Source organism: Heloderma suspectum, chromosome 1 (assembly GCF_057233095.1).
Source record: "Heloderma suspectum isolate Gila_16-S chromosome 1, 16-S_ref, whole genome shotgun sequence".
NCBI lineage: Eukaryota > Metazoa > Chordata > Lepidosauria > Squamata > Helodermatidae > Heloderma > Heloderma suspectum.
Window position 1 is genome coordinate 221689460 of NC_139458.1, and position 17330 is coordinate 221706789.

Sequence of the window (17330 nt, forward strand, 5' to 3'; positions counted from 1 at the left end):
GGCTAAACCCCACTTAATTCAGTGCAACTTACTTTTGAGTAGACATGCACAGCATTGAACTGTAAATCTACTGTGGGTAGGAGCAGTTATACAGCGGGTTCAACTACGTGCAGAGTTGGCGATGGATTGGTGAACAAATTTATCGCCAAAAGCTCAAGGAGATGCTATGTCAGATGTGGCTCTGGCAAGTAACAAATGCATGATAGGAAAAACAGGATTATTGGGAATGACCTTGGTCATTAACTGATTCAGCATTATTATATTGGCAAAATAGTTGCAATCTGCCTGAGCCAGCACTTGTTGTACTTGCATTTGCAAGCATCAAGTTACTCCTGTATCTGATCATTTTTACAATTGCCTTATTAACTTGGGAATCTGACTCCAGACTAGCAAGAGCCAGATCTAAAAGAAACAGCTGTATAATATGTGGGCCTGCCAGAAGTGAGAGGGGCCTCTCCCCTTTGGATTCTTTCACATTTTCCTGTATTGAAATACAGATTGTAGGTAAAATTCTCTCCAGGTTAAAGAGAGAAGAAGTCTTAACTGGAATATTAGTGGAAGTTTTATACAAAGAGTGGAAGATAATTTGTATGCTAAGAGAGCCTATATTACACACAAATATGCACACACACACACACACACACACACTTATTCTCTTTGTTGCAATGGACAAACGCAAAGACTCATGGTGAGTAAAAGATTTAAAGGAAAAATAAAATATAGGACTAAGCATTACTGAATGTTAAGCAAAATTTAATCTTGCACCAAACATGCAAAGGAAGTGCTTTATAGTTATTGAAGAATGCACAGAACATGCATAATGGGAGGAAGGCACTGCAAGATAAGAATACAAATGCTTCAAAGTAACTTAGACAAGGGGAAAACCACACTTAAGGAATACTCTCCATCCATTATTAAGGAAGAGAACACCGAGCAGGGCAAGCCAAAGCAGAGCTGATGTAAATGAGTGGGGAGAAATGAAGATACTAACTGAAGACTGCGAAGCTTAGAGGTCTTAAAGCACACAAATCTGGGTTACTGGGTAATCACCATTGAGCATATTAACAGAGACAGCATATTAGCCTTAGGCCCATAAAGAATGTAGTCCAACCCTCCACTTTAAAGCAAGGATCTCAGCACTTCATATAGCTTAACCATCATCATTAAAATGATATACAAACCAACTCCCTACCCCGTACTTAGGCAAGGCCTGGCCAGGGAAAAAAAAAACTACCCACAAACATGACAAACGTAGCTTCTCAGCAAAAGAAAGACACGCACTCACATTCCAAGAGGATGTTCCCATGGCACATACCAATTTTGCTGCGAGAAAGGACTGGATAGTACGTATTTTAAGAGACACCCCAAGGTCTTGGGAAGCATGGTGTTGTGATGGCTTTAGTCTTTCCTGGAAGATCAGTTTCAGGTGCTGGCACTGGTGGACTACTGCTCTACCCCATACTTATGGGGTGCTGCAAGGGTCTGTCTTGCCCCTATGCTTTTTAAGGTACACTTGAAACCATTGGGGGAAGTCATCCAGAATTTTGGGCTGAGGTGTCATCGATCTTCAGATGACTTTCAGCTCTACCTTTCATTTCTATTTACTTATATCAGGGGAGATATGGAATTCTTAAGACGATGTCTGGAGGCAATTTCGGGACAGATGACAGTGAACAAAATCAAATGTGATCCAGACAAGACAGAGGTACTGTGGGTAGGGAAACTGGTCCTAGATGGGGCTGCACTCCCTCAAGGGACCAAATACGTAGTTTTGGAGTCCTCCTTGACTCAGTGCTATCTGAGGAAGCTCAGGTGGTGACTGTAGGCCAGGAGTGCTTTTTACCAGCTTAGGCTAGTTCGCCCATTGCGACCCTCTCTGGAGTGGATGGGTCTAATGATCTAATGACGTCCATGTTGGATTGCTGTACAGGTTAGCAGGCTGCTCAGTAGTAGGGCAGGCCCTGCAGACCCATGAAAGTTGGCAACCACGGAGGTAGTCAGCTTAAGAAAACTTTGCCTAAGCACACGGCCAATTTAAAAAATGGTTTTAGGCAGATGTTGTTTGCATGCGTTTCTCTGCTTACCTGCACCCTCTCCTAGGCCATGTCTGATTTGTTCAGTTTACTGCCGCTCTCACACTTGGGGAAATACTTTACATTAAAATGGTGTGCAGCTGCAGCCTCAGTCACCCCGGTGAAAAAAGCAGCACTTTTCTTTATGGTGTGCGCTGGTGGGCAGAAGCCAGTGAGAGGGACAGGAGAGCTGTTTCCACTGCTGCTGCCAGGGTTAAAAAAACAAAGCAGGGCAGGCAAGTAGTAGTAGTGGCAGCAGTGAGAGAAGTGGCCAGGGAAGTGGGGAGGCTGTGGAGGGCACCTTGCCTGGGGTCCCCTCAGGCCTGAAGGCACCTCTGAGCCTACTTGCTGCATGGGGTGGGGTAGGGGTTACAGCTGGGAAGGGAAGAGTTAACCCTCCTCTCCCTGCATAGCTATTACATTTCCAAAAAAGCCTTTCCCCTGGTCCCTGGTGCCCAGGAAATCTTTTTAAAAGCCTAATTGCCAGGGGAGGGGTCAGGGGGAAGGGTTAACCCTCACCTACCCATGTGCTGTGATCCCACTATTGCCCCTCCTTGATCCCAGAGGGCAGGGGCCCATGAAGGAAGGACGGAAAAGAGAATGAGAAAGAGTGCAGAATGGCTCTGGCCCTGCCACCACTTGACATGACGTTCCCAACAGATTTCCCTGGAGGTAACGCAGCCTCGAGGGAGCATTCCTGGTTTTGATGTCCAGTCTTTGAAACTGTTTCTCAAGAGATGCTCGCCTGGTGCTTACTCAGGCCTTTTTTGTACAGAGCAACATTCAATGTCCTGGTTTGCACACAACAACAACCCATGAGTTATTTAACCTAGGAATTGCTGGTATCTAGTGGGAGCGAATGGGTGTGCTGCCTCCGACGAGTGCTCAGCTTGTTCTTGGGTTGTTATTGTGACATTCAAATGCATACTCTCTGGACTGTTTAGGGATTAGGCAAGCCAGAATTAACCCAACAACAAACTATGGGTTCCTGGGTTGTTAATGGAAAGTGATGAGCGCACGGGAGGCAGCACGCCTATTCACTCCTGCTATATATTGGCAATTCCTGGCTTAAACAACCCAGGATTTGCTGTTCTGTGCGAACCAGGTCATTCATGGAAGCCCTACCTACAGCCTGAAATGGTATAATCCAAACACAGGTTTACCACCTCAGTGAGAAGTAGGCCTTGGTGACCTCCAAGCAGCATGTTTTGTAGCTGCAGTTTTATCAGTAATGGGATAAATATTGGATTGATTCATCTTGGCTTGATCAAGGAAGGGCTGAAAGAGTAATGCTTTATTTTAGAGAAGTAGGGTACTCAAATGCCCCTGCATATATTCAGTCAGGGCCAGAAATATTGGAACAAAGATAACTGTTTTGGCAGTTGGCCTCGGTACACCACCACGTTGAAGTTGAAAGGAAACACACCCAGCTGGGAGCGAAGTCAGGACTTTCAGCTGTAATTCAAGGGGTTCGACAAAAGTGGGGCAGTAACCATTCAGGAAGGACAGCCAGTGGCATACACACACACACCCATCGTTGGTGGCTCATAAGTAATGGAACAAACCAACATCATTTCAAACTTAAGGATCGCCTTTAATACCTGGATGAAAATCCTTTGCTGTCAATGACTGCCTGAAGTCTGGAACCCATGGACATGACCAAATGCTGAGTTTCCTCCCTCAAGATGCTTTGCCAGGCCTTTACTGCAGCTGCCTTCAGCTGCTGCTTGTTTGTGGGTCTTTCTGCCTTTAGTCTTATCTTCAGTAAGTGAAAAGCATGCTCTATTGGGTTGAGATCCGGTGACTGACTTGGCCATTGAAGAACATCCCACTTCTTTGCCTTGAGAAACTCTGGGGTAGCTTTTGCTGTATGTTTTGGGTTATTATCCATCTGCAATATGAAGTGACGTCCTATCAGTTTGGCAGCATTCAGCTGAATCTGAGCAGAAAGTATAGCCCTATACACTTCAGAATTCATCCTGCTGCTTTTATCAGCAGTCAGGTCATCAATAAACACCAGTGACCTGGTTCCCTTGGCAGCCATACATGCCCATGCCATAACACTGCCTCCACCATGTTTGACAGATGATGTGGTATTTATTTATTTATTTATTAAATTTATTAATCGCCCATCTGACTGGTCACCCAGCCACTCTGGGCGATGTACAACCCACCATAAAACAATTTAAAACAATAAAATTTTACCATATTTTTTTTTTTTTAAATACCCTAGCCCACCCCAAATGCCTGCCTGAACAGCCATGTTTTTAATGCACGACGGAAACTCATTAAAGAGGGGGCATGACGGAGTTCCCTAGGGAGGGAGTTCCACAAAGTGGGGGCCACCACAGAGAAGGCCCTCTCCCTCGTCCCCACCAGTCTAGCTGTCCTGGCTGATGGGACAGAGAGAAGGCCATCCGAGGCTGATCTTGTTAAGTGGCCTGTCTGGTGTTGCTGGAGGCGCTCCTTAAGATAGGCTGGGCCGGAACCATATAGGGTTTTAAAGGTCAAAACCAACACCTTGAATTTGGCCCGGAAAACAACTGGTAACCAGTGCAACTCCTTCAGCACTGGAGTGATGTGATCTCACCGGTGGCTGCCTTTAATCAGGCGAGCCGCCGCGTTCTGTACCAGCTGCAGTTTCCGAACCGTCTTCAAGGGTAACCCCACATAGAGCGCATTACAGTAGTCCAAACGAGAGGAGACCAGGGCATGTACTACCGATGGGAGCAGATGGTCGGGAAGGAAGGGGTGCAGCCGCCGTATCAGATGGAGTTGATACAGCGCTGTCCGGCTCACAGCTGACACCTGAGCCTCCATGGACAGCTGGGAGTCCAAAATGACCCCCAGGCTGCGGACCTGGTCTTTCAAGGGTAGCTGTACCCCATTCAACACCAGGTCAACATCCCCCAGCCTCCTCTTGTCTCCCACCAAAAGTACCTCGGTCTTGTCAGGGTTCAGCTTCAGCTTATTCCTCCCCATCCAGCCACTCACCGTCTCCAGACATTTGGACAGGGATTCTACGGCCAACCTTGGTGAAGATTTGAATGAGAGGTAGAGCTGCGTGTCATCCGCATATTGATGACACTGCACCCCAAACCTCCTGATGATAGCCCCCAGTGGCTTCACATAGATGTTAAATAGCATCGGGGAGAGGATGGAACCCTGTGGCACCCCACAAGTAAGTGGCCACGGGTCCGAAACCTCCTCTCCCAGTGCTACCCTCTGGTACCTGCCGGAGAGGAAGGACCGGAACCACCGCAATACAGTGTCTCCAATGCCCAACCCCTCCAGGCGGTCCAGGAGGATACCATGGTCAACGGTATCAAAAGCCGCTGAGAGGTCGAGGAGAACAAGGAAGGAGCATTCACCCCTATCCAGAGCCCTCCTCATATCATCCACCAAGGCGACCAAGGCCGTTTCTGTCCCATGCCCAGGCCTGAAGCCCGACTGAAATGGGTCTAGATAATCAGTTTCTTCCAAGTGTGCCTTCAACTGCACCGCCACCACTCGCTCAATCACCTTGCCCCAAAATGGCAGATTTGAGACTGGGCGAAAGTTGTTCAGAACTTGAGGATCCAAGGAGGGCTTCTTTAAGAGCGGTCTTATCACTGCCTCCTTGAGGGCTGATGGCATCACTCCCTCCTCAAGGGAGGCGTTCACCACCGCCTTGATCCCCTCACCCAGTCTCTCTCTGCAGCTCATAATGAGCCAAGATGGGCAAGGATCAAGTAAGCAGGTGGTCGGCCTTACAGATGAAAGCACCTTGTCCACTTCATCAGGAGGAAGAAGCTGGAACCGATCCCACAAAACCGGTTTGCCACAGGCTGCCTCTTGCTCATTAACTGTATCCACAGTGTGCAGAGTAACACACCTAATCTGATCAATTTTATCTGCAAAGTGCCTTGCCAAAGCCTCACAGGAGGCCTAAGAATGCTCCAGTGGTTCCGGAGCCACAGGACCGACCAGGCTCCGGACCACTTGGAACAGCCTCCTGGGGCAGCACTCTGCAGACGTGATGGAGGCAGCATAATATTCCTTTTTTGCTGCCTTCACCGCCACGTGATAGGCTGAAGATATAGCTCTAGCCTGTGTCTGATCGTCTTTGGAGCGAGACTTCCGCCACCGGCGCTCTAGCCGTCTCCCCTCCTGTTTCAGAGCTCGTAATCGCGGATTAAACCATGGTGCAGTCCGAGCCCTGTTCAGGGGGAGAGGGCGTTTCGGAGCCACCCGACCTAATGCCCCAGTAATTGCGGCATTCCAGCCACCCACCAGGGTCTCGACCGAGTGGCCGTTGGCATGCCCCAGAGAATCCCCAAGCGCGTTCAGGAATCCATTTGGATCCATAAGACGCCTGGGGCGAACCATTTTAATGGGTCCTCCACCCCTGCGGAGGGGTTGTGGAACCGAGAAGTCCAACATCACCAGATAGTGATCTGACCATGACAAGGGGGTGGTGGATATACCCCCGACTTCCAGATCACTCCCCGCTTCTCCAGAAACAAACACAAGGTCTAGTGCATGACCGGCTACATGGGTGGGCCCAGTTAGAATATGGTGCAGCTCCCAGGAGGCCATGGTCTCCATGAAGTCCCGAGGTGCTCCTGTGAGGATGGCCTCCGAATGTACGTTGAAGTCCCCCAACACCAGTAAGTTAGGGGACTGTACACGCACATCAGAGACCACCTCAAGCACCTCGGCCAGGGAGTCAGTCGTGCAGCGGGGTGGACGGTACACGAGCAGAATCCCCAGACTGCCCTTCGGGCCCAACCTCCAGTACATGCACTCAACAACCTTGGTCTCCCGGAGAGGGGGTCTGGTGAAGACCAAGGACTCTCGGTAGATAACAGCCACTCCCCCTCCCCGATCCCCAGCCCTCGGCTGCTGTGCATACGAAAATCCAGCTGGACACATGGCTGCAAGGGTTGGAGCAGCAGCCTCGGCCAGCCAGGTCTCCGTAATACATGCCAGGTCTGCACCCTCATCCAGGATCATGTCATGGATGAGGGAGGTTTTCTGGGTAACAGACCTGGCATTGCAGAGCAGCAAACGAAGGCCAGAAGATGGGGTCACGCCTCCCCCAGCCATCCTTTGGCTCTGGACAGGCCCAGAGCAGGGGACAGATGCTACACATCTCTCCCTTGTTCCCCTTACCTGGCATGGCCTGCCCCTAGCACTCCGCCAGCGCCTGCCGCCCAGCCTCGGTATGTTCTGGCCCCCAACACTCCCCCCACTGCCTCCATCAGGTGGACACATGCCCCCTCGCCCCCGCCTATCAGGCAGGCTACCCACCCCTAAAAACACAACAAAATCCCCCCCAACAAAATAAAACAAACAAACAAAACAATTAAAATCCCCTTAAAAATGCCAGGCAGGAGTCCACAGGGAAGGCCTGGTGGCAGTGGTAGCGGCGACGGCGGCAGCAGGCCCAGCGGCGGCAAGCACGCCTCTTCCCCGGTGATGGTGGTGGTGGTGGCTTCTCCTGCAGGCCCTGGCTTTCCCAAGCCACCTCAGCCAGCCAGCTTATGTAGCCCCTCCAGGGAGGGGCAGGTGGAGCAGCACAGCTGGCTCGGTACCTGGGGGCCTGGTCCTGCAGGGACTGGCGGTCTGCCAGGCAGAAGTCCACAAGGAAGGCCTGGTGGTGGTGGCAGCGGCGGCAGCAGCAGGCCCAGCGGCGGCAGCAGCAGGCCCAGCGGCGGCAGCAGCAGGCCCAGCGGCGGCAGCAGCAGGCCCAGCGGCAGCAAGCACGCCTCTTCCCCAGTGGTGGTGGTGGTGGCTTCTCCTGCAGGCCCTGGCTGTCCCAGGCCACCTCAGCCAGCCAGCTTATGTAGCCCCTCCAGGGAGGGGCAGGTGGAGCAGCACAGCTGGCTCGGTACCTGGGGGCCTGGTCCTGCAGGGACTGGCGGTGTGCCAGGCAGAAGTCCACAAGGAAGGCCTGGTGGTGGTGGCAGCGGCGGCAGCAGCAGGCCCGGCGGCGGCAGCAGCAGGCCCGGCGGCGGCAGCAGCAGGCCCGGCGGCGGCAGCAGCAGGCCCGGCGGCGGCAGCAGCAGGCCCGGCGGCGGCAGCAGCAGGCCCGGCGGCGGCAGCAGCAGGCCCGGCGGCGGCAGCAGCAGGCCCGGCGGCGGCAGCAGCAGGCCCGGCGGCGGCAGCAGCAGGCCCGGCGGCGGCAGCAGCAGGCCCGGCGGCGGCAGCAGCAGGCCCGGCGGCGGCAGCAGCAGGCCCGGCGGCAGCAAGCACGCCTCTTCCCCAGTGGTGGTGGTGGTGGCTTCTCCTGCAGGCCCTAGTGGTGGCTTCTCCTAGTGGTGGCTTCTCCTGCAGGTATGCTTTGGATCATGAGCTGTTCCTTTCCTTCTCCATACTTTTCACTTCCCATCATTCTGGTGCAAGTTAAACTTGGTTTCATCAGTCCAAAGAATCTTATTCCAGAACTGGGCAGGCTTTTTTAGGTGTTTGCTGGCAAAGGCTAATCTGGCCTGTCTGTTCTTGAGCATTAGCAGTGGTTTGCACCTTGTTGTGAAGCCTCTGTATTTACATTCATAAAGCCGTCTCTTGACTGTAGATGCTGACAATGACATGCCTACCTTCTTGAGAGCGTTCTTGACCTGGCTCAATGTTGTGAAAGGTTTCCTCTTCACCATGAGCAGCATTCTGCGCTCATCCACTTGAGTTGTCTTCTGTGCTCTTCCAGGCCTTTTGCTGTTGCTGAGCTTGCCAGTTAATTCCTTCTTTTTCAGGACGTTCCAAACTGTTGTGTTGGCCACTCCCAATGTTTTTGCTACCTCTCTGATGGGTTTATTTTGTTTCCTCAGCCTAATGATGGCCTCCTTCACTTGCATGGACACCTCTGTGGACCTCATGTTGGGAGTTCGAGTGAACAGCTACCAAATGCAAATGTAACACTCAGAACCACCTCCAGGCCTTTTATCTGCTTGCTTGGTCATGGGGCACCCAGGAAACAGGCCCCACCTGGCCATGCAGCTGCTCGTCAGCCATTCGTTCCATTACTTATGCGCCACCAATGATGGGTGTGTGTGTATGCCACTGGCTGTCCTTCCTGAATGGTTTGTGCCCCACTTTTGTCGAACCCCTTGAATTACAGCTGACAGTCCTGACTTTGCTCCCATCTGGGTGTGTTTCCTTTCAACTTCAATGTGGTGGTGTACAGAGGCCAACTGCCAAAACAGTTAACTTTGTTCCAATATTTCTGGCCCTGACTGTAAATTTAAAATATGCAGCAAGAAACTAAGGGAGTGTTTCACATTTAGTGAAGGAGGGTGACAGAATGAGTTCTCCTCCCTCAGCAATGTCAGGCTCTTCTCTGTCCTCACCTCATTTTTGTACAGAAGGGAAGAAAAACTGAACATAGTTGGGGTGCACGTGCGTCCTTGCCTCAGGCACAGAGGGCTACGGCAGGCCACTTCACTAAGCAACATTCTGCCAAGGGCAAGGTTTTCCATCTCTGGATCAAGTTTATTTTCCATAGCCATGAAGTCTCTCTCAACCTCGTATCTGTTCACTGAATTCCAAAGAGCCATGTGGCAGGTACAGGAACAGTACACAATGCTTTGGCCATGAGATGCCTCATGTGCCATTTCCTTCATTAGGCATTGAAGTCTTTTGGCAAAACAGACTGATTCACCAAAAATTCCTCCAAATTCCTCCTCACTCTAAAACTATGCCACACACAGTCGCCCCGAACACAAGACTTCCAATTAACTTGCCTGGTGTTCTCTGGCATGTTTCAGCCTTAGCATGTGAATTATGGAACAAGCAATGCCGGCTTACCTTAAGTGGCTGCTTTAAAAACATGCTGGCCTAGCAGATGGTGTTGTCCTTCTTGGACTTCCTTCCGGCTATAAGCGAGGGACAGCCTGTCTGAGTGCTCCCATACGTATGGCCACTCAGTGAGTTCATGCTGAAGCTAAGATTTTAATCTTATAACTTATTGTTCATCCTCTTAACCTGCATCTGTAATGAACTTGAAATACTAAAAAGCACGTCACTGCCATCAGGTTCTTTTTCATTGAGGATAAACGGAGAATGAATGTGAATTCTATATATGGGGCGTACAGGGTATTAGTTTGATTTGATTTGATTTAGTTTAATTGCACTCATGTCCTAGTGGGCTTCCCACTGTGTGGACTAGATAGGCCTTTGGTCTGATCCAGCATGGCTCTTCTTGTGGTCTTATGCACTCCAAAATTCACTTAACATTGTGAAGAAAAAAAATCTGTCCTGCATTGTGAAATGTCAAACTGTTAATCCATCTAGCTCAGTGTAACCTATGCTGACCATCAGTGACTCTCTAGTCTTTCCCAGCCTTATGTGAAGATGTCAGGGATTGAACCTAGGACCTTCCGCATGGAAAGCACATGCTTGATCACTCAGCTCCCCTCACCCTTCAATTTCAGCCAATAAAAGCCAAGCCATCGTCTACTACTTATGCCACATATCTTCCATACCTAAACATACATAATATACTGAATTTTGTAGTAAGATTAGAAGGAGACTGCAGGAGCATCTTTCTGTGCCAGGGTGGAACTTGAAGGACAAAATGTTGAACTCTACCAGAAACCTTTGAAAGCTGTTTCCCCATCTCTAGACTATGCAATTTGAACGACTCTAGCTAAATTCTGGCATCATCCTAACCACAGTTGTGATTTTGAGCACTTCTTTGAGTTGTCTTAATGAAATTAAGAAGTAGAGAAGAGCTTTCTCTTTGCCTTGCAATAAATACCAGTCACGTTACATTAACAGTGCTAAAGAGTAAATATTTTTTCATGCCGAAGTCTTTGCTTCTGGCATTCGTTTAAAAGGTTGACGCTCTCAGAGCCTTCCTTAGAAGAACACTTACATCAGTGGAATCCATTCTATAAAGTGGTCTGTACTCCTAACACTGATAATGAGACATGTGACACTAAAGCTCAGTTCAGATATTGCATCAAGCCATAGTTCAGAAAATATAACTATGGATTCGTGCAATGTCTGATTGACAAACCATAGCTTCCTATTGGTTGGCAAACCAAAATGAGATTTTCAAGCCATAACTCACGGTGACCAGAGACAGGGCCTTTTCAGTTACTGCACTTTGTTTATATAGACCCCTTCCCAGAGAGTTTTGCTTGGAACTATGTTATTTCTGGCACCAAGTGAAATTATTTTTAATTACTTGCCAATACCTTTTACAGTAGGTTAATTTTTTAAAAAAAAACCTTCTAGGCATCAGTTTTAATACTGCTCTGTCACTTTGATTAACTGTTCTGCTTTTAATGTTTTATTTATTTTTATTGGTTTTATTCAAGCTGCTCTGAGAACCTTACCAGCTGAAGTGTAGGGAAAAAATATATTAAATTAATCCATCAATCAAAGAAAACGACAAACTGAAGTTACAGCTATCACTCCAGAGGCTACTGTATGTAGATTTCAGAATGCCCAATAGGCAGGAAAAAAGCAGACAAGCAATTTTAAACCTTCCACATTTGGAAGCCAAAGTCAAAATTTGGGTTCGAAATTATGGTTAGCGTAAACCATAGATTACTAAGATTTCTGTATTGTGATATGCATACAAAACCCCCTACTCTTGTAGGCACTGACTTTGGTTGAATGCTGTGGGTGCTTCAACTTAAAGAGAAGAATCTCACCTTTGACAGAACTGAAGCTGGTTTCTGAAAATTCTTCACTCAGATCAATCAATGTCCCCTCAGACTTGCACCGTGGGAGGCCACTGGCATTAGCAGCACGAATCCTCTGGGCTGCCATTTTGAGATTTGTACCCTTCTCTGAAAATCTAATGGGCCATCTTCTCTAGAAGAGCTGTTGCAAATGTTGTGCCATTTATCTTCAGAAGTTCTAGCTTCCAATGTGATTATGGTGTCATTCAATTCTTTATATGTTGAGAAAAATCTAAAAAGAAAAAGAGATAGTCAGAATACGGTTTCTCTTAGAAGTATGTTCAACTTTATTGTGTGATTAAATTATAAAAAACTTTTCCAAATAAAAGCATTTTACTCTGAACAATTAAATCTAGATGTGTTATTTAATCACCACAAATAATTCTGACAACTTTTGAGTAATGGGACGATTCAAATGACCTGCATGTCACTACATTCATGTGGCCTTCAGGCAAGAGCTCTCTTCCCAGTGAAGGCTAATGGCTGCAAGAGATGCTGGAAAGCAACTTTTTGACAATTGGTGCATTATGTTGCACCACAGAGTTAAGATAAAACTCAAAAGCTTGTTTCCTTCATCAAAAAGCTTTGATAATGTAAACTCATCAAAAAGTTGTAGAAGCATCAAGTGCCCAGGTTGCCGTGCAATAAACGATCTCATGTCAGTATCTGGAGTTTGACCAAGGAGACCTGGGTTCAAGCACCTCCTTAGAAATGGGTGTCACTCAGTGACCTTAGACCAGTCTGTCAGTGGCTCAGTCTAACCTGTTATGAGGAAGTATGACATACTGAACTCCTTGGAAGAAGGGCAGGATATAAACATGATAACAAATAACATCAGCAGGCTGATCATCTGAGCCCATCCTAAGTCACTGGAGCATACCGCCTCAGCTTCTCTACATATACAAATTGAGACAATTCTCTCCCCTTTGCTCCAATCCACATTCATTTTCTCTCTACAGCAGAGGTGGACAAAACAAGCTTTGAGCAAGGCTTTACAGCTGTGTTAAATCCACCAGCGAACAGTGTAAACATGGAAGCTACACTTAACATGGCTTATACCATGGTATTTCCATGGCCAATGCCGCATTAAATTATTACACAAGGATTTGTATTAATCCCAAGCCAAGTCAGGCTGGGAGACAGCACAAATACCACCTTAGAGAGAACCTTGTGTAAAATAAGCCCTCCTCCTTCCATAATGGGATACACTTCCTTTGGGTGTGCTGCAAAAGATACACATGGATAAACATACATTTCATACTACTGAATCAGATTTTCCAGCCATTTGTTTCAGACTGCTGCTTAGATTTTGTGTAGATAAAGTGCAAGTGATAAATTCAATTCAACAGGTGAAAATACAAGGAAATATAGTATGGTCACATTTTCCAGCAGTTTGTCATCAGAGCAAGCCAGGAACTGAATGGCTGAACTGCTATTAAGCCATGTAGACAGAGACTAGCAAAGTAGTTATTCTACAGATGCTGGTAGCACAGCACTAGTTTTCTAGCCTGACTGCTCAGATGCCCTCCATAAATATATTTATGTTATTTATTTCATATGTTTATGAACTGCACCCTCTGCCTAACAGATACCCAAGGTGATATACAATAAACGTACCATTAAAAACTTCACATCATAAAACACAGGATCACAGCTATAAATAAAATAAAATCTGAGAGTTAAAATGAAAATTGGGGAGTGAGATAAAACCTCAAGCATCATTACAAGCCTGATGGAACAGGACACTCTTCACTGTCTATCTAAAACGGAGTAGTGAGGGAGCCAACTTCCTCTCCCTCAGAAGGGAATTCCACAGTCAAGGTGTTGCTATCAAAAAGGCTCTGTCCTATGTACCCATCAACCTAGCCTCTCTGCTGGGACTTCTAACAGGGCCTCCAATGATGAGCATAAATTCTGGGATGGTTCATGTGGGAGGATGCGTCCCACCCCTAGTAACTCAGTACCAACAGCTGTATATAATACAGTAACTACAGTAACTACTATCATACCAAGCAACTGCTGTGGTAATGGTTCTGATCAAAACTTCTGACAAGAGGTACTACCATCAGCAATGCAACTGCTGTACAAAAAGTGATTGTGTCTTGGTCCTTGTCTAGCACGAGTCTGAGCACTGAACTATTTCAGTTAGGTAAAAATGATATTAAAAGAGATGAACCGTAATGGATTGGACTAAAAAATAATAAGCAGGAGGAAAATAGCTACTAAGCGCTGCTCAAGAAATGCTGGTGCGGTTCTGTAAACACTTGCAAAACAGTTCATTCAGTCCTACTATAAGCACATTCTAAAGCAATTCTCATGTTTTTACTTGCACAAACTCCTGTGTAACCGGGGTACATCTCTGGGTTAAGGTTTGGTTTTCTCACGCTGTGTTCTGGCATGAGGTATAAAACAACCCCTTTGTGAGTGAAGATGTGATAAGGTTCCTTCGGTTCTAACCAGGGGGAGAGATTTTTAATTTTGGTTCTACCATCAGGTTCCACTGTTGAGAATAACTGAACACTATATTTCAATTTAAAAATCTGCACTACAGAGTTAACATAAAAACAAAGCTTGCTTCCTTTATCAAAAAGCTTCCATAATGTTAACATCAAAAATTGAAACACAGCTCAGCAAACTGGAATAAAGAAATAATATAGGCTGGAATTAATCCAAAAGGTAAGAAAGCTGGAGTTCCCCCCACCCATACCATTATATTAGAAGAACGTAATAGTTACCAGGTAATTAGCTTTGGTGAATATATGTGAAACTATAAAAGGTGGGGAGGCGGGTATTGGGTTTGCCAGATGTCAGATTTTTCCTTTTGTTTAAATTTGCTCTGCTTGCCAGAATGAGAGAGAACTAGGACAGGCCCTTAGCCTTACCTTCTGCTAAGAAGTTCCAGCCATCAAGACATATTCAAATAAATCAGGTCAAATACTAGAGTACATGACTCAAGCATGTGAAAGTTAAGTAGTGGTTTAGATGCTTAGCAGCAAAGTCCCAGCAGTCTTCCAGTGGTGAACCTGGATACATAGCAAGGGCAGCAGCCAACAAATGGAGGAGGAGGTTCAACAGAATCTTCCTTCTGTGTTCACTCTCCCCAGCTACGGAGGCAAACGCTAGCAGGCCTTTCCACTGCTGGTATACAGTAGCCCCTCTGACCACACCACCTATGGAGTCTTTGGGGCCTAAGCAAAGATTCCTTTATTCCTTACAACTAAGAAAGCTTTGGACTGAGAGGGGAGGGGGTTCAAGACAAATCTAGACCCACATATTCATTTATAGCCGCAGGATGAGAAAAAAAACTCAGGATGCCCCATACCTCAGAGCTCCCCAGTAGGGATGTGCATCAAATCTGGCTGAAGCCCAAACCTAATCAAGCCCCTTCGGACTGTTTTTGGTGCTTCCCAAAGTGAAGCCAGCTTCCCTCTGATGCAACCAGAACCGAATCTGGACCTGAACTCTGTGGCCATGATTTCCTGAGAGCTGCTGTCTTGCCCAGCAGCCAACATCCCAGGTGAAGGGGTGTTTTCCATGGCAGGTGACATTGTGACATCCCATCACAGCCGCTTGGAGGCCGAGCTAGTGCTGCAGCCGGTCCTCCTGAAAGTCCGCCTCCCCCTCTGGGCTTCCCCTCCTGGACCACCTCTGAGTGAGCCAGCGTCATCCTCACTCTGCCGCTTGCTGCTCTTGCATCTCCGCCTGCTATCTGGCTCATTTTCTGTCACTTTCCTTTCCTTTCCAAGTTTCTACGGTGCTCTGACCAAATTTGTTTTCCTGCTCCTTGCCCTTCGCTGCAACAACTCAGTGCTGGACCTCAAGACCCCCTTGGCTGTGCATGTCTGGCAATGCCACCTGCTTCCTTGCTCTACCTGGCTGCCAGCCTGCAACCACCACAGCAGCAACAGCTACCTCTGCTCGCTGCTTGGTGCAGCCACTGCCCACAACTCCTAGCTGATCATCTGCCGCTTGGAATGGCGATCCTGCGTGCTATCAGGGGGACTGTCCCCACCTGGCAAGGGTGCTGCTCTTACTTATCGTTAGATGCTTGCCTGCCTCCACCATCTGCCCACCTGGCTGCTCTCTTGGTGCAGACAACCTGCTAACCTGAATGGATAGTTCATCTTTTGCCACCCAAGTACAGGGCTCCCCGGTTGCCATGAGAGAAACTGTAGCAACCTGGCAAGGGTGGTGTTTAGTTCTGCATCAGTACCTGTCTGCCACTGTGAGTGCCATCTTCCACTCCCAGCACCTGCCTGCCTTCCTCTGCCTGTGCCTGCTGGCCACCATCTAGATAATGCTGCACATTCCATTGTTGTTCTGGTCGCTACTCTCTGTCACCACTGCTTTCCACATTGCCTTTGCCTGGCTCCTGGCTCAGATAAAGTAGTATTACTGTCAGAAGTACATTGCCTTCGCTCACATAGCCCAGCAAGGACTGCAACATGTAAATTCTCCTCCTGCAAGACTGGAGTTGCTGTGGAACTACAGACAGAGCATGACAGTTAGGCAGGACAACCCGTATAGATGACATGGGATGGGCCAAGGATGGGACCGTGAGATGGCCCATTCCAATGTTGCCACCATAAATTAGTTTTGAAGCATCATCACTCCTTAGCCCCTGCATCTATTCTTCTGAAACTTTACAGGTTTCTTGCCTGGGGACCCATTTTCATACAAATTGCTGAAAAACCATAGAGGAGGGAAGGGAGGTGAATCACTCCCCCACCCGGGCCAATTGAGAACTCCCCTTCCACAGAATCCTCCACCTATCCTTCTGAAACTTTGGAGGTTTCTTATACAGTCACTCCTAGGCTGTCATTCATTTTCAGAACAATGGCCCACAAGGAACATAGGACAATAAGTGCATCTTGTTTTAGATACCCTCAAAATGTAAAGGCTGCTCTTGCACAAAACTCCCTGAGCCTACTCAACTGAAACTTGGCAGGCTTGATGCCCTGAGAAGGGGCAACTATCCTAAATGTGACCCAATTCTGCCAAGAAATGAAAAAGTTATCAGTAGTTCCCTTTTAAAAAGTAGAGGTGCATAGCACAACTCCCTCCACCTGTATTTTTGACATCTGGCGAACGCACTCACCTCCTAAGGGGCTACTATGCCTGCAGATTTCATTAAATTCCAATGAAGAAAAAGAGTAATAGCTATTTTTACATTTATAGTTTCCATGCTAGTCAATGGGAAGCATGAACATAAGCACATACGAACATAGAAAGAGCCATGCTGGATCAGACCAAGGGTCCTGTTATAAAGTAGCTCTAACAGTACTGACTCCATTTTGAGACACAGCCAAAAAGCCAGGCATCTTCATCTGCAGCCTCAGCAAAGGTGGGAGAAAGGCACAGGAATGGGGTTGAGAGCATCGTGCAAGACTAGATCAAGCAATTCAGTTTCTAATGGACTTCCTAAAATGCATTCCCCAAAGGCAAAGTAAAAATTCAGCAAAACATGAATGTGCTGGAGAACAAGAGTGATATCTGGTAAGTTGCCTAGTCAACCACCTGCAATATGCTCCTATTGTTGAACTCCAGCGTTGACACCTGTCTTTAAGACAGTCGTCAACATGCAGAG

The 17330-nt window shown here is 47.7% G+C and overlaps 1 protein-coding gene across 1 annotated transcript in view; it reads right to left on the reverse strand.

The window, feature by feature from the left end:
* The window catches only part of SH3BP4 (SH3 domain binding protein 4), a 59859-nt gene that overhangs the window by 12342 nt on the left and 30187 nt on the right, over positions 1-17330 (reverse strand). The window contains exon 2 of the mRNA XM_084820124.1: positions 11714-11975. Within this exon, the coding sequence (XP_084676250.1) occupies positions 11714-11831 (118 nt within the window). The 5' untranslated portion in view covers positions 11832-11975. The remainder of the gene's footprint in view (positions 1-11713; positions 11976-17330) is intronic.